Raw genomic sequence first — 15,503 nt, 5'->3', positions numbered from 1 at the left:
ATGCTACAAATTCTCATGTCCACTACGTTTGCCATCCCATGTCTACCACGCTAGGTTTGACCATGTTACATATAATACTGCCGTGTCATACTAGGTTTGCCACACTTGTAATACTATTTTGCCATGCTATGTTTTGTCATACAATGCTCGTCATGCTATGTCTCACCACACCATGTTGGTCATGTTTTTACCATGCTTTGTTCACTATGTTTTGCCATCTCTGTCAGACAAGGTCCTGCCACGCCGTGTTTGCCATCACCTTGTATAAATACACTTTAATATGTGTGTAAACTTATAACCCATTCGAAGCTCTCCTGGGAGGACGTGATTTGAAACCAATTAAACAAATAGTATCAAGGCAGCATATGTGCACTTATAAAATAAGACTCCCAGAATTAGCTCCATAGTACCCAAATGCCAGCACTGTTCCACAGCAGGTGTAAGCCTGTGCAAGTTATGTATACAGTGTTCCCCCACAAATTCGCGGACTCAGTTATTTGCGGTATTTTCTGACTGCCTCTTCCGGTCAGAAAATACAGGGAATGAGTCCATGAATCATCTTTCTGCACAGCCGATTCCTCCTTCTCTCCCCCCCCCCCCCCGGGAGTATACCGGGTATGATTTACTGCACCCGCCGGTACCCCAGCTGCTCTCTCCTGCCTTTTTACAGATTCAAAACCGCATTTGCGGTTTTTCAAAATTCACAGGTGTTCCTGGAATGGAACCCCCGTGAATTTTAGGGGGGGTACTGTATACACAGCAGCTCTGCCCCTGCTCCTCCCAGAATTCGCCCTCAAAAACACTTGTGCACTGTGTATATACAACAGGGTAATTGTAGAAAAGGCTCTCCGGTCTTTTAAAAATTACCTGCCACATGGCTGTCTCTATCAGAACGGACGTTCAGAAGGAGCCTCTGAGCACAGCTCTGCAGCCTGTCTCAGTAGTACTTTACTTTTCACTGATGCAGGGGGAGACTGCTTACATCCAAGAGATCAGAACAGCCGATGGACAGACTGTGCAGCACTTAGTAACTGCCGATAACCAGGTAATGGGCGATTACTGATGGGAGGTGGTTTAATCTGAGGGCTAATAAAAAAACTGCTTTCCCTGAGGTACATTTCACCTAAGTGTTTCACCCCCACCTACACAAAGGTTGTCAAGCCAATCCCAAACTGGCATTTAAAGGGCAATTCTGTAACCTAGGTGCTCGCATGTGGTGCAGGTAAATGCTTAGAATATAAGCCCTTACATAAAGCATGTTTGTGTACACATACTTGTAGAAGTGCTATAACCAGGCAACATCTGCTTAACGTACATAGCGTGTATTTGCAAGGGGCATGGGCAGGATGCATGCAGGACTCGGACATATAATGTGCAACTTACAGAATACAGTGTTCCCCCGGTCATTCGCGATCAGCAGTCCAGGTCATTCGCGGTATTTTCTGACCGTGAACCGCTGACAAGGAGAGGGCAGCGGGAGAGAGCAGCTGGAGCGCCGGCGAGTGCAGGAAATCACTCGCTGTATGCTTCGACCACCTCTTCTGCACTAAGTCGGGCCTTATCCAATCAGGAGCTGTTTTGACATGCAGCTCCTCAAAGAAGATATAGCGGAATTAGAAATGGTGCAGAGAATGATAAAAGAGATGGGATAACTTCCCTATGAGGAAAGGCTAAAAGCTTCAGCTTGGAGAAGAGATGGCTCAAGGGTGCTATGATAGAGGTCTATAAAATACTGAGTGGAGTGGAAAGCATAGATATGAATCGCTTGTTTACTCTTTCCAAAAAATACTAAGACTATGAGGCATATGATGAAGCAATTATGTAGTAGATTTAAAACAAACTGGAGGAAATATTTCTTCATACAACATGTAATTAAACTCTGGAATTCGTTGCTGGAGAATGAGGTGAAATCAGCTTAGCAGGGTTTAAAAAAGGTTTGGATAATTTCCTAAAAGAGAAGTCCATAGGCCATTATTGAGATGGCTTGGGGATATCCACTGCTTCTTCCTAGGATAAGCAGCATAAAATCTGTTTTACTACTTGGGATCTACCTAGGTATTTGGGATCTGGGTTGTCCACTGTTAGAAACAGGATACTGGGCTTGATGGACCTTCGGTCTGTCCCAGTACAGCAATTCTTATGTTCTTATTTTAAAAACTCACTTTACTTTGGATTGTGAATGGTAGCAAATTCCATAAACGAGACACCTGAGCAACGTACCTAAAATAGTAGCTGCAAACAATCTCTTAAGCGGGCAAGATTGAAATGAATACCTTTTACAGGATTTGAAAAGCATTTCAGCTACCGTGGGAGGACTGTGCGGGCCGCGCATTGGAGACCACTGCTGTAGACTGTACATCTCTGTCACATTTTGGCATCTAAATGTGGTGCTCGCTGATACTGGGTTATTTTGCTTTTCCATAACGAAACATAGGCGCAACCATACTGGGCTACACGCTCCCCTAGAACACATAGGCCTCCTTTTACGAAACTGCGATAGCAGTTTCTTGCGCAGGGAGTAGCGCTGAATGGCCTGCGCTGCTCCTGACGCTCATTGAGTTCCTACGTGCGTCGGGAGCACCGCGGGCCATTCAGTGCGGCTCCCCGCGCTAGAAACTTCTATCGCAGTGTCGTAAAAGAGGGGGATCCCTACGAGGGTCAAGATAAGGAAATTTGGTCATTAGGGCATAGACAGGGGGTGGGTAAGTAGAGTGGGCAGACTTGATGGGCTGTAGCCCTTTTCTGCCGTCATCTTCTATGTTTCTATAAACAGTTTTGGGTACTTGTTTAAATGTCAGTTGTTATAATGTGGCCTGTTAAGCCATTGACAAGTGCTCAGTTGTTTGATGAGGTGAATGGGGTTGTTTTGGGGGAGAATTTTGTAGTGTCTTGTTTATTCTGTTATAAATATACCTCTGTTGGTGGTATTCTCATATGATCAGAGTATGAAAGGAGCAGCTATATTCTGATTCTGTTTGTTTGTTGTTAATTTTGCAAATACTAATTTAAAAAAAATTGGAAAAATCCCCAAATCTAGGCGCCTTGGTTTCGTTATAGAATTACCACACAGCCTTGCAGCAGCTACATAAAAGTGTGCGCTTACAATTGTCATCTTAATCCATCATTCACTGATTCTCATTTGTGATGTTTAATGAATAATGTTGTTGTCCTTTGTTTCTTTATAATGGTGATTTGATGGTTCTAAATGTTGCATTCTTTTGGGGGGTTTTTCCTACTGTGCAGGTGCAGTACATCATCTCTCAGGATGGAATGCCGCACCTGATTCCACAAGAATATGTCGTGGTCCCTGAGGGACATCACATCCAGGCAAGAGTCATTTTGATTAAGCACAAATACTTGCCATGAGGACTCCATAGCCATAGGACTCGCAATAAATTTGCATGAGATATTTGCATTTACTAGGTTTCCAAAATATACACATTTATCTAATGCATATTTATGAATATCCTGTGAATCCCACGGCCAGGTAGGTTTTCAGAACATAGGGAAAGAAGCAGAAAAAGTCCTGGTTCATCATCAGATATCCAGGTGGCTGTGCAGGCTGCCCCGTACACAGGACAGTATGAGATAAGGAAAAGGTGACCCAAACTTAATCCAGATGGTTTGGAGCAGGACCATTTCCCATCTTTCATCTAGTCTGTGCACATAGAAGAAAATACATTCATTGCCTTACTTGGGAAGCCAAACTTAACTTTCTAGCTGAACTTAGATGCCTTCTAAATCTGGGTGGCCAGATGTCGTTTGCTTAACTTTTGGTACTTAAGTTTAGTACCTAGTATTGAAAATCAGTGCTAAGTGTCTAATGTACTGCCCTGCCCTCCTTTTGGCCACCTAAATTTAGGTGCCTTGACCTGCAAGAATCAAGTTTAAGAATTCAGCCTGACTCAGTTTTAAGTTGGGCTGATCTAGCCACCTTGGCTTAAGAGTAAGGCAGCTAAACCTCAGAAAATTGACACCAGGGTATTTGCAGATGTTGCCATCAGACATGTTCCTGGGATTTAATAATCAGATTAGTTCTAAATAAATGTTATTGTAAACTGCGTCGAGCTCCATAGTTAATGGGGATGATTTGGTATATAAGAGGAAAGATTAGATAGATTAGATTTAACAGCTTCTCCTGGCTCCAGAACAAGGAGTCCAACTCTGACTCTGTAGACAGATGTTGTAACTAGTGTTTTGGTTTGTTACAGGTGCAAGACGGCCAAATAACCCACATCCAGTATGAGCAGGGAAACCAGTTCCTTCAGGAGTCTCAGGTATACTGTCCAGACAAGTATTCTTTGCCTAATACTTCCCACGTAATTCTCTAGATGTGCACACCCCTCTCTGCTTCTTACTCTGCCTCAGATTAAGAAGGTTTGAGTTGTGTACTTTTATTCTTTAAGAACATAAGCATTGCCTCTGCCGGGTCAGACCAGGGGTCCATCGTGCCCAGCAGTCCGCTCCCGCAGCGGCCCTCCAGGTCCATGACCTGAATGTTTTCCCTACCTAACCTAAAATGTCCATACCCTATTCGCTCAATGTCCTGTAAGGTAAACCTCTATCCTGTTATCCCCTTCGCTTCCAGGAAGTCATCCAGTCCCTTTTTGAACCTCAGAATTGTACTCTGTCTTATCACCTCTCCGGGAAGCGCGTTCCAGGTGTCTACCACCCGTTGAGTGAAGAAGAACTTCCTTGCATTCGTTATGAATCAGTCTCCTCTCAGTTTTTCTGAATGACCTCTTGTTTTAGTTGTCCCTGTATTTTACTTCTAGTTCTGAGTTATATCCAAACTGGTCAATATTCAGCCGGGTACGGGTTAGCTTTTACCTAAAAACAAATGCTGACTGTCCTGAGCAGAATTTGTCCCATATATTCAGTGCTTGGATATATCCATTCATCAGCACTGAATATTTGAGGTTACTTGAGACTGCAGTGGCCAAGGGACGTTATGCAGATCTGGCCTGATATTCATCCAGGGCCCTCATAAGACACAGTGAATATCAGCTGGGACTTGCCTAACATAAGAGGGACTTGCCTAACATAAGAGATGCCTGAATTCTCAACTCACCCCCACTTCCCCCAACCTACCTAAACTCCCAGCAGATAATTTAGATAGACCAGGGAGTGGGGCGAGTTGGGAGTTGAGGCATTTCTGTTATGTGAGGGGGTGTCTTACCTTATTAGGGCCCTGAAAGGGGGGGTCTTAACCTTGGCAGGGTGAGTGGACACAAAGCATGCTAGCCGATACCATAAGTTATGTGGGTGCCAACATGGGCATAGCTTAACCAGGTGAATTTTATACAGTCCTACATGCCCATTTAGCTGTGTGGGTGCCGACACTGAATATTGCCTCTCCCTATAACACCCCTGTGCGGCGCAGCTGCAGAATGCCATTTTGTGCCTGGTTACGGCTGCTGAATGTCGGCACTTAAATCACTTTAAATGTCAACTGGATTGAATTCCTAGGCAAGTTATTGTTCCTTCCATTTCGTCGGGTACAAAGCTATGGAGCAATTCTCTAAATTGGCACTTCAGTTTAGACCCTAGCCTACATTTCCAGCGCCTATCTACCCCAGAGGTGCAATTCTGTATACGGCACCGTGGCGTGATTGACAAGTGATCAGCAGCCGTTTTATAGGCGGCCGCCAATAATCGGTACCATATACAGAATTCGGGCCCTAGTGGCTAGTGCACAGACAAGTGTAAGGCTGCCAAATGGATCCAAATTCACAGGACAGGATTGATCCAGTCTTGGGTTTACCCCATTGCATGCAAGGGACTTGTAGTCTTGCTTCTCTTAGGGAATGCAATGCAGAAATCAGAACTACAAGTCCTTTACATGCAACAGGATCAACCCTGTCCTATAACTCTGGATCTTAGCAGCCTTACATAAGTGGCACGTACTTCCAGGTTATTGAAGATATGTAGACATCATGAGCGTGCCCAGCTGCTATTAATAATTAAAACGGGAAAATAAAAGCATGCAAGGTGATAACAAGGAGATTAATTTGAAATTATTTGGAGTAAATGAGACAGTTGAATTGTGGAACTGTCTGTAAAAGGTTAAATTGGCTATGATAGAATCAAACTAAATGAAAATATTCGTTAATAAGATGAAATTCTTAGAAAAAAACACATGCTGACAGCAAAGTTAAAATAAAGGAAAAGCTTATGTTAAGAATTGTCAGGAATGGGTAGACGAAAAACAGGAAGAAGGCTTTACAGAGAGAATAAAAAAAGGATGTCTGCTTTCCATAGATTAGGATGCCCATCACATTTAAGGAAGGCTACAAAGTACATAAGAAAAAGTGAAATACTGCCACCTGCTGGGTTTAAAAATTGGGCTTAGTATTGGCAAATTTAGGATTTAAATGTAAAATGACATAAGGTATTCCTGGGAAGGAAGTCATGTGATCAATTGTGCCATTTTATTCTAACATATGATAATTATTACACATTATGTTACATATGGTATAAATTTCTTTGACTTTAATTTCTCCTTTGGAGAGCAGAGAAAATTTGATAACGTGTATTGGCTCTCCCCAGACATGAAAGGCATTAATAAACATGAATTTGATTATTGCACGGCTTTTTCTCATGTCTGTTGTTTGAATTCGCAGAATGGTATCCCTAGCCCAGTCAGATTGGGAGAGGGAGTCCATTCTGGTAATTCTTTTGGCCCCGCTGTTCAAGTCTCCCAGCCTGGCATTTACAAGGTCCAAGTTTGTAGAATTACACTTTTCCCTCCATATTCACGTTTTCCACAATTGCGGTTTCGATTATTCACGTTTTTTTGACTTCTGATTCCTCCCACCCGAATTAGGTCATCCATGGTTGCAGAGAAAAATTTTGATACGTTTTTCCAAGCACCGATTCGCAGCGTGCACAGAGAAAATCACAGATTACCAGCCTTTTTTCAAGAATCAGTCAAAAGAGGCCAAGTCGCAAGCATTTGCGCTCTCCACAGGCAGCATGCCTTCCCCCCCCCCTCCCGTCCACGGTCCGGGTTCTTTCCCTCCACGCTCCTACTACGACCAAGGTCTGGCATCTCTCGCTCATTCTCAATCCCCACTGGTTCTACCTTCAAACTTGTCTCTGAGGTTGCCGGCAGCGGCAGTAGTTTACATGAGGTTGCCTGCGGCGGCCCTGGAGCTTTCCCTCCGCTGGGTCCCGCCCCACCGGAAACAGGAAGTTGAGTCAAGAGGGGAGGCGGGACGCGTCAGAGGGGGAGCGGGGATGAAGTAAGGTTGGAATAAGGTTGAACTACTGGTACGCGAGATTGTTATTCACTGTTTCACCAAATGCGGGAGGGTTTTTAAAAGAAAACCGCAATTTTCCAGTATTCGCGGTCATGTTAATCCCCTAACCCCCACGAATACAGAGGGAGAAGTGTAATGTGTTAGATGATAAACCCTGCAAGAATAGGTTCATACCTAGCGTACCTGAATGTAACTAGCCTTGAACTACTACAGCTAAATCTAAAATCCCTCCCCTTCTAATCAAATGTATTTTCCCTCAGTGAGCTGAAGGCAGCGCATAGCTTTGCCGTTTGGATCTGCATCCACTTGGTCTTGTACATTTTTTCTTTTTCTTTCCAGATTCAATATGTGCCAGTGTCACCGGATCAACAGATTGTCACTCAGGAACAGCTGGAGGCGGCGGCAGCACACTCGGCAGTTACTGGTTTGTAGTCATGGTTACTTGATTGCAGATTTACAAGAAAAGTGGCAATGCTCTTAATTTTCATGCTGAGATGTCAGCCCAAGGTTTCCACGCATTGCCATTTCCATATAAAAAATCACTTAACTATATTTCCTTTGGGGACCACAGTGGCACTCTGCACAAAAGATATGATAGAGATGTTTAAATACCCACGTAATGTAAATGCACATGAGTCGAGTCTGTTTCATTTGAAAGGAAACTCTGCAATGAGAGGGCGTAGGATGAAGTTAAGAGGTGATAGGCTCCGGAGTAATCTAAGGAAATACTTTTTTACAGAAAGGGTGGTAAATGTGTGAAATAGTTTCCCGGAAGAGGTGGTGGAAACAGAGACTGTGTCTGAATTTAAGAGGGCCTGGGATAGGCACGTGGGATCTCTTAGAGAGAGGAAGAGATAATGGTTGTTGCGGATGGGCAGACTGGATGAGCCATTTGGCCTTCATCTGCCATCATGTTTCTATGTTTCTATAATCATAAAGTTCTATGACCTCACAATGCAGGAGTAAAGAGCCTTAGCCAATAGGAAGAGGATATGCAAATGTTAAGAGTCTTAGCCAATAGGAAGAGGAGGAGATAGTGGATGCTGCGGATGGGCAGACTGGATGGGCCATTTGGCCTTTATCTGCCATCATGTTTCTATGTTTCACAAACTGGGGTTGTAGAAAAGTGATATAAGGAACCTGTGTGCTGTTTTTCTACAAGGCATACACTAATTGTTCTCTCTCCTCTGCCTCTCCAGCGGTGGCAGATGCAGCCATGGCCCAGGCAGTGTTTACCACAGAGGCAACTGCAGAGCATATCCAACAGTTACAGGAACAAGGAATCCAGTACGATGTCATCACCTTGCAGGAATAACGCTCCAATTAGCCATATTGGTCAGAGATGTTGTACAGTCACAGAAGTGCGCGCTCTGCTCATTTCTGTTTATTTTTCCAAGAAAACTTAATTCACTTGCGAGTCTTTATCAAGTGTTGTGATGTCTTGAGGTGACATCAGAAACTGCTTCTGTTGGGGATACAATCGGTGCCTCCTTGCAGACAGACAGAACAAACTTAGCGACTGTTCATTGGTGTGGATCGGATCCTCGACAATCATTTGTGGTTGCTACATCTGGTGTGGAAAGAAAGGAGAATTGAATCCCAAAATAGATCCACTATCCAAACATTCTTACTTCTTCACTTCCAGCACCCCCTCCTTTGGATCTTATTTATTACATTTCTGAATTACCAGGACTCTGTGTGCTAATAGAATGGGTAATGCAGTAGATCTGTAGTTGGCTTTGTGTGACTCTGCTCTCTCACCATGACGGCCCATGTGGAGACAGAGTGCGTGTGATAATCAGCCATTACCCATATTGATCCTATCATACATCATCATTCAACTCCCGTATTGGTGCCAAGTGAAATCCTGTTACAAATCAACTAGACAGGGAGCTAATGCCAGACATTCAAAGGAAACTTGGCTACTGTCAGACAAACATGCCTGAAAATGGGGTCGGAATTAGAGACATGGTGGCACAGCTGTTATTGCCCAGCTACTGCGTCGTCTTCCTTTTGGTTGGTCCGCACATACATTCTATATTCAGACATTTCAAATGATGAATTCCATACTAAGAGGAAGAACTACCAACAAATACAGAACTTTATAAGTGCATATGTTTTCTTATAGTATTGACAGTCTGCCTCTGAATCATTTGTAAATATGTTTGTATGTGTGTGTGTATATATAGACATGCATACACATGCATATATATACACAAGGGAGAGGTCGGTGGAATTGTACGGTTCTCAAGAACCGCAAATCTTTGGCCCAATAAAATGGGTTCCCAAATCTCTTGTTTTGATTTGTATTATCAGGTCAACTGCTGTGAGCAGCTTTATTTTGTGTATCACAAAAGTTCAGATTGCAAAAAATAGACCTATGTCTATGGCACCAACCCCACAGCGCTTAACAGGCTGAGGACTTTAATAGTGTAGACACAGTGTAGTGGAATATAATAGGACTTTAATAGTGTAGGGTAGACACGGTGAGCAGGTAACCCGCTGAAACGGGGAGAAAAAACCCCCGGTTGCCGCAGGTACAGGGACAAGGCGGCAAAAAAACCAAAACAAACCCATCCAGGCATCTCTTCTCTTCGTCTAGCCACCTCCCTCCCTTCCCCTCACCTTTGCTGGTGCTCTTCAAGTTTCAAGTTTATTCAAAAATTTTATAAACCGCCCAATCGGCTTTCTAGGCGGTGAAAATTATGTTAAAAAACATATATGGGGTAACTATACATCCTTTAAAACAATAGTCATAATTCAAAACATTTAAAAACAATACAAAAACAAACAGGAACAAGAAAGGAGAAAAGGATAGAACTACAATTTATCAAGTAAGAAAGAGAACATATAGGGAAAGGACAAAAGGGAGGGTAACAAAAAATAGATTAAAACTACGTAGCCCTAAAAAGGGCATTTAGGTCTCGAAAGCATCAAGAAAAAGAAATGTTTTTAGTTTCATTTTAAAATGGTTAAGATTTGATTTTCCCGTAAGTGGACAGGAGTATTATTCCAAAGAGATGGCGCACTGACAGAAAAAAATGGTAGACCTCATTGTATTGATAAACTTCAGAGATGGAACAGAATTTTCTCTTCTTTCTGAGGTGTCCGGACATGGTAAACCATTCTCACAAGTCCTGCGCTTGACTGCCCCAAAGCTTCTCCTCTGATGCACTTCCTGTTTGCGTCACAGGAGAAGCTTTGGGGCAGTCGCACGGCAATTGTAAGAACATTGCTGCGTCCAGACACCCAGAAAGAAAAAAGTCTGAAGAGCACCCAGGAAGGCAGCCTGATGAATGAAAGAAAGAGGTGAGTGGTGCTGAAGGGAAGTGGAGGGAGAGGAGGGAAGCAGATGCTGGTTGGAAGGGGAGAGTGAGAGAGGGGAACAGACGCTAGAAGGAAGTAGGGAGGAGAGAAAGGGGAGCATATGCTGGATGGGAGGGGAGAGAATGGTACTGAAGGGAAGTGGAGGGGGAGGGGAGCAGATTCTGGTTGGAAGGGGAGAGTGAGGGAGGGGAGCAGATGCTGAAAGTGGAGAGAGAGGGAGCACCGCCATAAAAATCGGAATAAAAATGTACATGCCTGCCTCCAGAACATCAGCCTAGTAGAGCTGCACAGAGGTGGCTTAAGTAGTCGGGGGTGGGGGGAGTGCTACTGAACCATAGAGAGGAGGAACACACTTGGCAGGTAGTTCAGCAGTACCATTAAAGCAAAGTGCAGTATGTGCCATGATCTGTCTCTACCTGAACAGTTTGTGGGTGGTTGTCCCCTCCCTCCTAGGCAGCTGCTTGGGCAGTATTTAAGCCATTGAATCTTTTTTTTTCTCTTTCTCTCTATACCTGTACTTAAATATTGGCATTCTTTTCTTTTAAATTGAGAGGTATATAAATACAAACAGTACAGCAAAAGAGGTAAGGGAGGAGTCCAGACAGCCAAGGCAATCAGTCTTTATCCAAATATATAGTCCCAACAAAGATCCTAGTTTCGGTGTCTAAAACACACCTTCCTCAGGGGACATAAAAAAAACAATATCACCAAACAATTGAAGTAAAGGCTGCTTTGTTTACCTCATTGGAATAACTACAAGACGGCATTGCATCTTCCAAAACAGACAATATTCGTTTATTGTTAGTATAAAAACTTACAGTATTACAGCAGCAGAGACATATCAGAAAAATGTATTGTCAGTTCAGAATATGCAATGGAAAGAAGAACTTGCACCCATATGCTTAGCAGGGGGCTAGCAGATCCCCGTAGCATAAGTAAGTGAATCTCTCTGGCTTTACCTAGAATGCACGTGTTTTTTATACAGAGAAATTCTTCCTTTGTTCCTAAAAGTACAACCCCGAATTCTGGTTATGTAATTCCCTATTGGTACATAAAATAATGTATACCTAACTCCTCCTCTCAGTCCACGCCTCTCTCACCTCCACCACCCCTCCCCAGTAGGGGGGGCCTTGCAGAAACAGAGAACTCTTGGTGAACTTTCTTTCTCCAGCGCTGAGAGTTGTAGATGCTAATTAGTGGTTTTACAATTCTGTGCATCTTCGGGATGGTGTCCTTGTATGCTGAAAGTTGGCAAAGGTGACCTTTCAACAATCCAGCTGCTTGGTTCCCATAACTTGGTTCAGAGACAGGGAGCAAATGTTTTGGTGCCAAGTTCTCTCATCTCGCTACACCCACATCGTCCTGCAGGGATCCTTGCTCATTATAAAAGTTTTATGGCTTTCCAGGGTGCCTGGCATATGAAGTCATACAGCACTGATAACAGTTCAGCAGAACCTTGGAGAAATATCCTCCCAGCAGGGAATGGAGACAAAAATGTTAGCATTGCAAAGGCTGCAGGTGTTTACAGACAGCAAGGTACAGGCTGGGCCTGGCTATGGGAAAATATAGGTCTGTAGTGTCCAGCATACACAAGTGAAAATATTGGTCTGTATTGTCCATCATACACAAGTGAGGCCAGTATGTCCAGTTAAATCATCTGTATGTCCAGGTTATCCATGTCATAATCCAACAAGATCGCTTGAAAAATTTTTCAAGCGACCTAGTTGGATTGTTTGGCAATATTGTTTTAGCTTGTCTTACAAGCTTCAGCATCAGTTTTATGTCCCCTAAGGAAGGCGTTTTTTAGATGCCAAAACTAAGATCCTTGTAGGGACTATGGGCTAGATTCACTAAGCACACCGATCGTGTCCCGACCACTTTGTGACCCCGACCTGATTCACTAACCTTCCTCCTGAGCATATCCGCACTTGATCTGATCTGCGCATCTAAATGAGGGGGCAAGCAGGGATTCACTAAAAAAAATGGACACCGACTGGGCTGACCGATCGAAAACTAAGCGACTGCAGAGGATCAGTCGCTCGGGTCCTTTCTGACTACCCTGCTCTCTGCCCCGATTCTCGGCTCTCTGCCGCCCTGCTCTCTGCCCCGACTCTCCTGCCTTTCCCCGCAGTGCAAGCCCCTGGTTTTAAGCTGTGGGTTTAAAGCAGGTTAAAACCACGGGCTCGCAAAGTTTTAAAAAAAGCAAAAATGTTTCCAGCTCTGCCGGGCATGGAAGGCCAGTGCATGCGCAGACCACCATGGTCTGCGCATGCGTCGGGATTGCTGGAGAGCGATCCGTGTGGACAGTTGGCATGATTCTAATCTATTCGTGAATCAGCCTTCCCCCCCCCCCCCCCGGCTACAGATCGGATCCGATCTGTGGCCTTTGTGAATCTAGCCTTATATATTTGAATAAAGACTGATTGCCTTGGCTGTCTTGATGCCTCCCTTGCCTCTTTTGCTGTACTGTTTGTATTTTGAGGGCGAGGTGTTTCTTTCTCTTTGTTGCTCTATAAATACTAATAAACATATGCAGAAAAATAGATGATGTCAGATGAAGATCGGTTTTAGCCTTTGTGGTTATTGAAACTTGATCACTTATAAGAAATCACTCCTTATCCACATTGTTTTCTTCCTCTTTGGTTCTCTAACATCCTGGGTAGATAAGCATACTACGAACCGTATTTTCACCCACATAATATGCTTTAGAAAATCTTTATTGAATCGGCACTGAATACATAACATCTCAACTGAAGAAGACTACTGACTCCATTTCTGAACCTTTATGAACTCTTTCAGCAACAGGAAAGAACTAATATTTTATCTCTGTTTATATTCCACCCCCTAGGAAACAAAACTTAACATAAATTAAATTCCAGTAGTCAAAGACAACCCCCCCAATTTCTTTCCCCCACAGCTGGCCAAAGCTCTCCCTTTAGTGATTTGGTGTTGGTCAGCCTCTGTAGTACAAAGTTTCTGGGAATGCAAATAGATTCAAGGAGGGCACTGGTCTTTGACCAAGGGCTGCCGTGTGAGCGGACTGCTGGACACGATGGACCACTGGTCTGACCCAGCAGCAGCAAATCTTATGTTCTTATGACAAGAAAATACCTACTAAAAATTGCCCGAAGAGAAAAACGATATACAGTACATATTTCAATTTCAAATAGATAATGCATACTCAAACTTTCGGCCCAAATAAAAAGTGAGTGGACCATCCCTTCATGCTTTTCCTTTGAAAACTGTTGCAAAAGACCAGAGGCGTTGCAGCAGTGTGAGCAGTTTCAAAACTGTCCTGGAAAAATGTAGGGTGGTGATCAGATTAAATTTGCCTTCTGATTCCAGCCGAAACGAAGTAGAAAGATGGCTGAAAGGTGCAGCGCAAACTTGCAACTCTTTTCGGATTGCAATGAGCAATGTTTTCCTTCCAGCTCTGTTGTTAGCAGGAATCCAGGAAGAGATTGCTATGCTGGACTTGGTCCAGAGTGAGAGGCCATGTATTTCCTGTACTGCTGCAATTTTAAGAATTCACCCAGCAGATGTGTGGTTTTGCTGTTATTCCACTTAAATCCTTAGAAATAAAGGTCAACAAACGGGGGGAAAGGGAGGCCAATTTCCAGACAGCTAAATTTACCCAGCTAAGTAATAGCTATTAACCGAGTAAACGATTTTTCAAAACTACCCTGTTAAGCACATGGAAACAGACTGACGATCTGTTTCCAACAGTGGCCAATCCAGGTCACGGAAAAAACAAGAGAGGGAAACATCTGGTTGAGCCAAGGACTGCCTTCTGTAAGGTTTAAAATAGAGAATGACACGGTGACAAAATTCATCACAGTTCCCGTCCCCGCGGATAACCGCGGGAAACCATCTTCATGTCATTCTTTAAGGAAAGAGGGAAGAATCAGAGTATGAATGGCCACAACCACTGACCCGCAAGCTTTGCTTTGAAGAATGCTGGTGTGGAAGGACCGAAGCTGAAACAGACACTACAGAATGACAGTCTCTGGTATCCAGAGCAGATATTGTGATGTCATAATGCCTCATTCCACCAGTGCCTAAGAGCCAATCACATCAGTGATGTCACAATGGCTTCATTATCCTTGGCTCCCATAAGAATCAGAGTATGAATGGCCACAACCACTGACCCGCAAGCTTTGCTTTGAAGAATGCTGGTGTAGAAGGACAGAGGATGGAATAGACACTAGAAAATGACATGGGTTTATTTCCCGCGGGGACGGGAACGGTGATGAATTTTGTCACCGTGTCATTCAATACTTTAAAACAACTCAAAGGTGGAAAAAAGTGCTGACAGACCAGACTTGAGAAGCATTGCATCGGAAACTGTGAGGGCTCCATTGGGGGGGGGGGGGGGTTTAAGCAGGCACGAGAGGCTCCCCCACCCCCTCATACTGAGCAGCTATTAAGCAGCCAGTGCCACCCAGCACTCTCCAGTTAGTATCCGAGTTGGTGAGGAGCTGGGAGTTTTGTGGGTGCTGGTGATATTCAGTATCAATGAAAACAGCGCAGAAGGCAGAGTCCTAACTTTGCTTGATTGGCCATGTGGCAGGCAGCATTTATGACCATTTAGTGCAGACACCCAGACCTGCCATCTCCCACACTCCTGACCCGACCCCATTCCTGTGTGAAGGGAAAGGGATTGGGATTTGTATACCGCCTTTTTGTAGTTATACAACTACACTCAAAGTGGTTTACGTAGAGGTACTGCAAGTATTTTACATATCTGTCCCTGTGAGCTCACAATCTATCTAATGTACCTGGGGCAGTGGAGGATTAGGTGACTTGCCCAGGGTCATGGAGTAGTGCAGGCTTTGAATCATTGCACCACACTATCCTCCTATACCAGGGGTAGGGAACTCTGATCCTCTAGAGCCATATTCCAGTCGGGTTTTC

General features: G+C 43.9%; 2 protein-coding genes across 6 annotated transcripts in view; one reads left to right on the top strand and one right to left on the bottom strand.

The window, feature by feature from the left end:
• The window catches only part of ZNF335 (zinc finger protein 335), a 58,243-nt gene extending 48,678 nt beyond the window's left edge, over nucleotides 1-9,565 (top strand). For 3 of the 5 annotated variants that reach the window (XM_033963449.1, XM_033963448.1, XM_033963451.1), the window contains exons 24-28: nucleotides 968-1,045; nucleotides 3,244-3,327; nucleotides 4,212-4,277; nucleotides 7,602-7,686; nucleotides 8,462-9,564. In XM_033963449.1, the coding sequence (XP_033819340.1) occupies nucleotides 968-1,045; nucleotides 3,244-3,327; nucleotides 4,212-4,277; nucleotides 7,602-7,686; nucleotides 8,462-8,577 (429 nt within the window). In that variant the 3' untranslated portion in view covers nucleotides 8,578-9,564. Of the gene's footprint in view, nucleotides 1-967; nucleotides 1,046-3,243; nucleotides 3,328-4,211; nucleotides 4,278-7,601; nucleotides 7,687-8,461 lie in introns of all 5 variants that reach the window. The other 2 variants (XM_033963452.1, XM_033963453.1) reach the window with 2 other exon arrangements.
• The window catches only part of LOC117369227 (E3 ubiquitin-protein ligase RNF182-like), a 107,304-nt gene that overhangs the window by 37,421 nt on the left and 54,380 nt on the right, over nucleotides 1-15,503 (bottom strand). The window lies entirely within an intron of this gene.

The sequence above is a fragment of the Geotrypetes seraphini genome, chromosome 11 (genome assembly GCF_902459505.1).
Source record: "Geotrypetes seraphini chromosome 11, aGeoSer1.1, whole genome shotgun sequence".
NCBI classification, from domain to species: Eukaryota; Metazoa; Chordata; class Amphibia; order Gymnophiona; family Dermophiidae; genus Geotrypetes; species Geotrypetes seraphini.
This window is presented reverse-complemented; position numbering and strand designations above follow the sequence as displayed.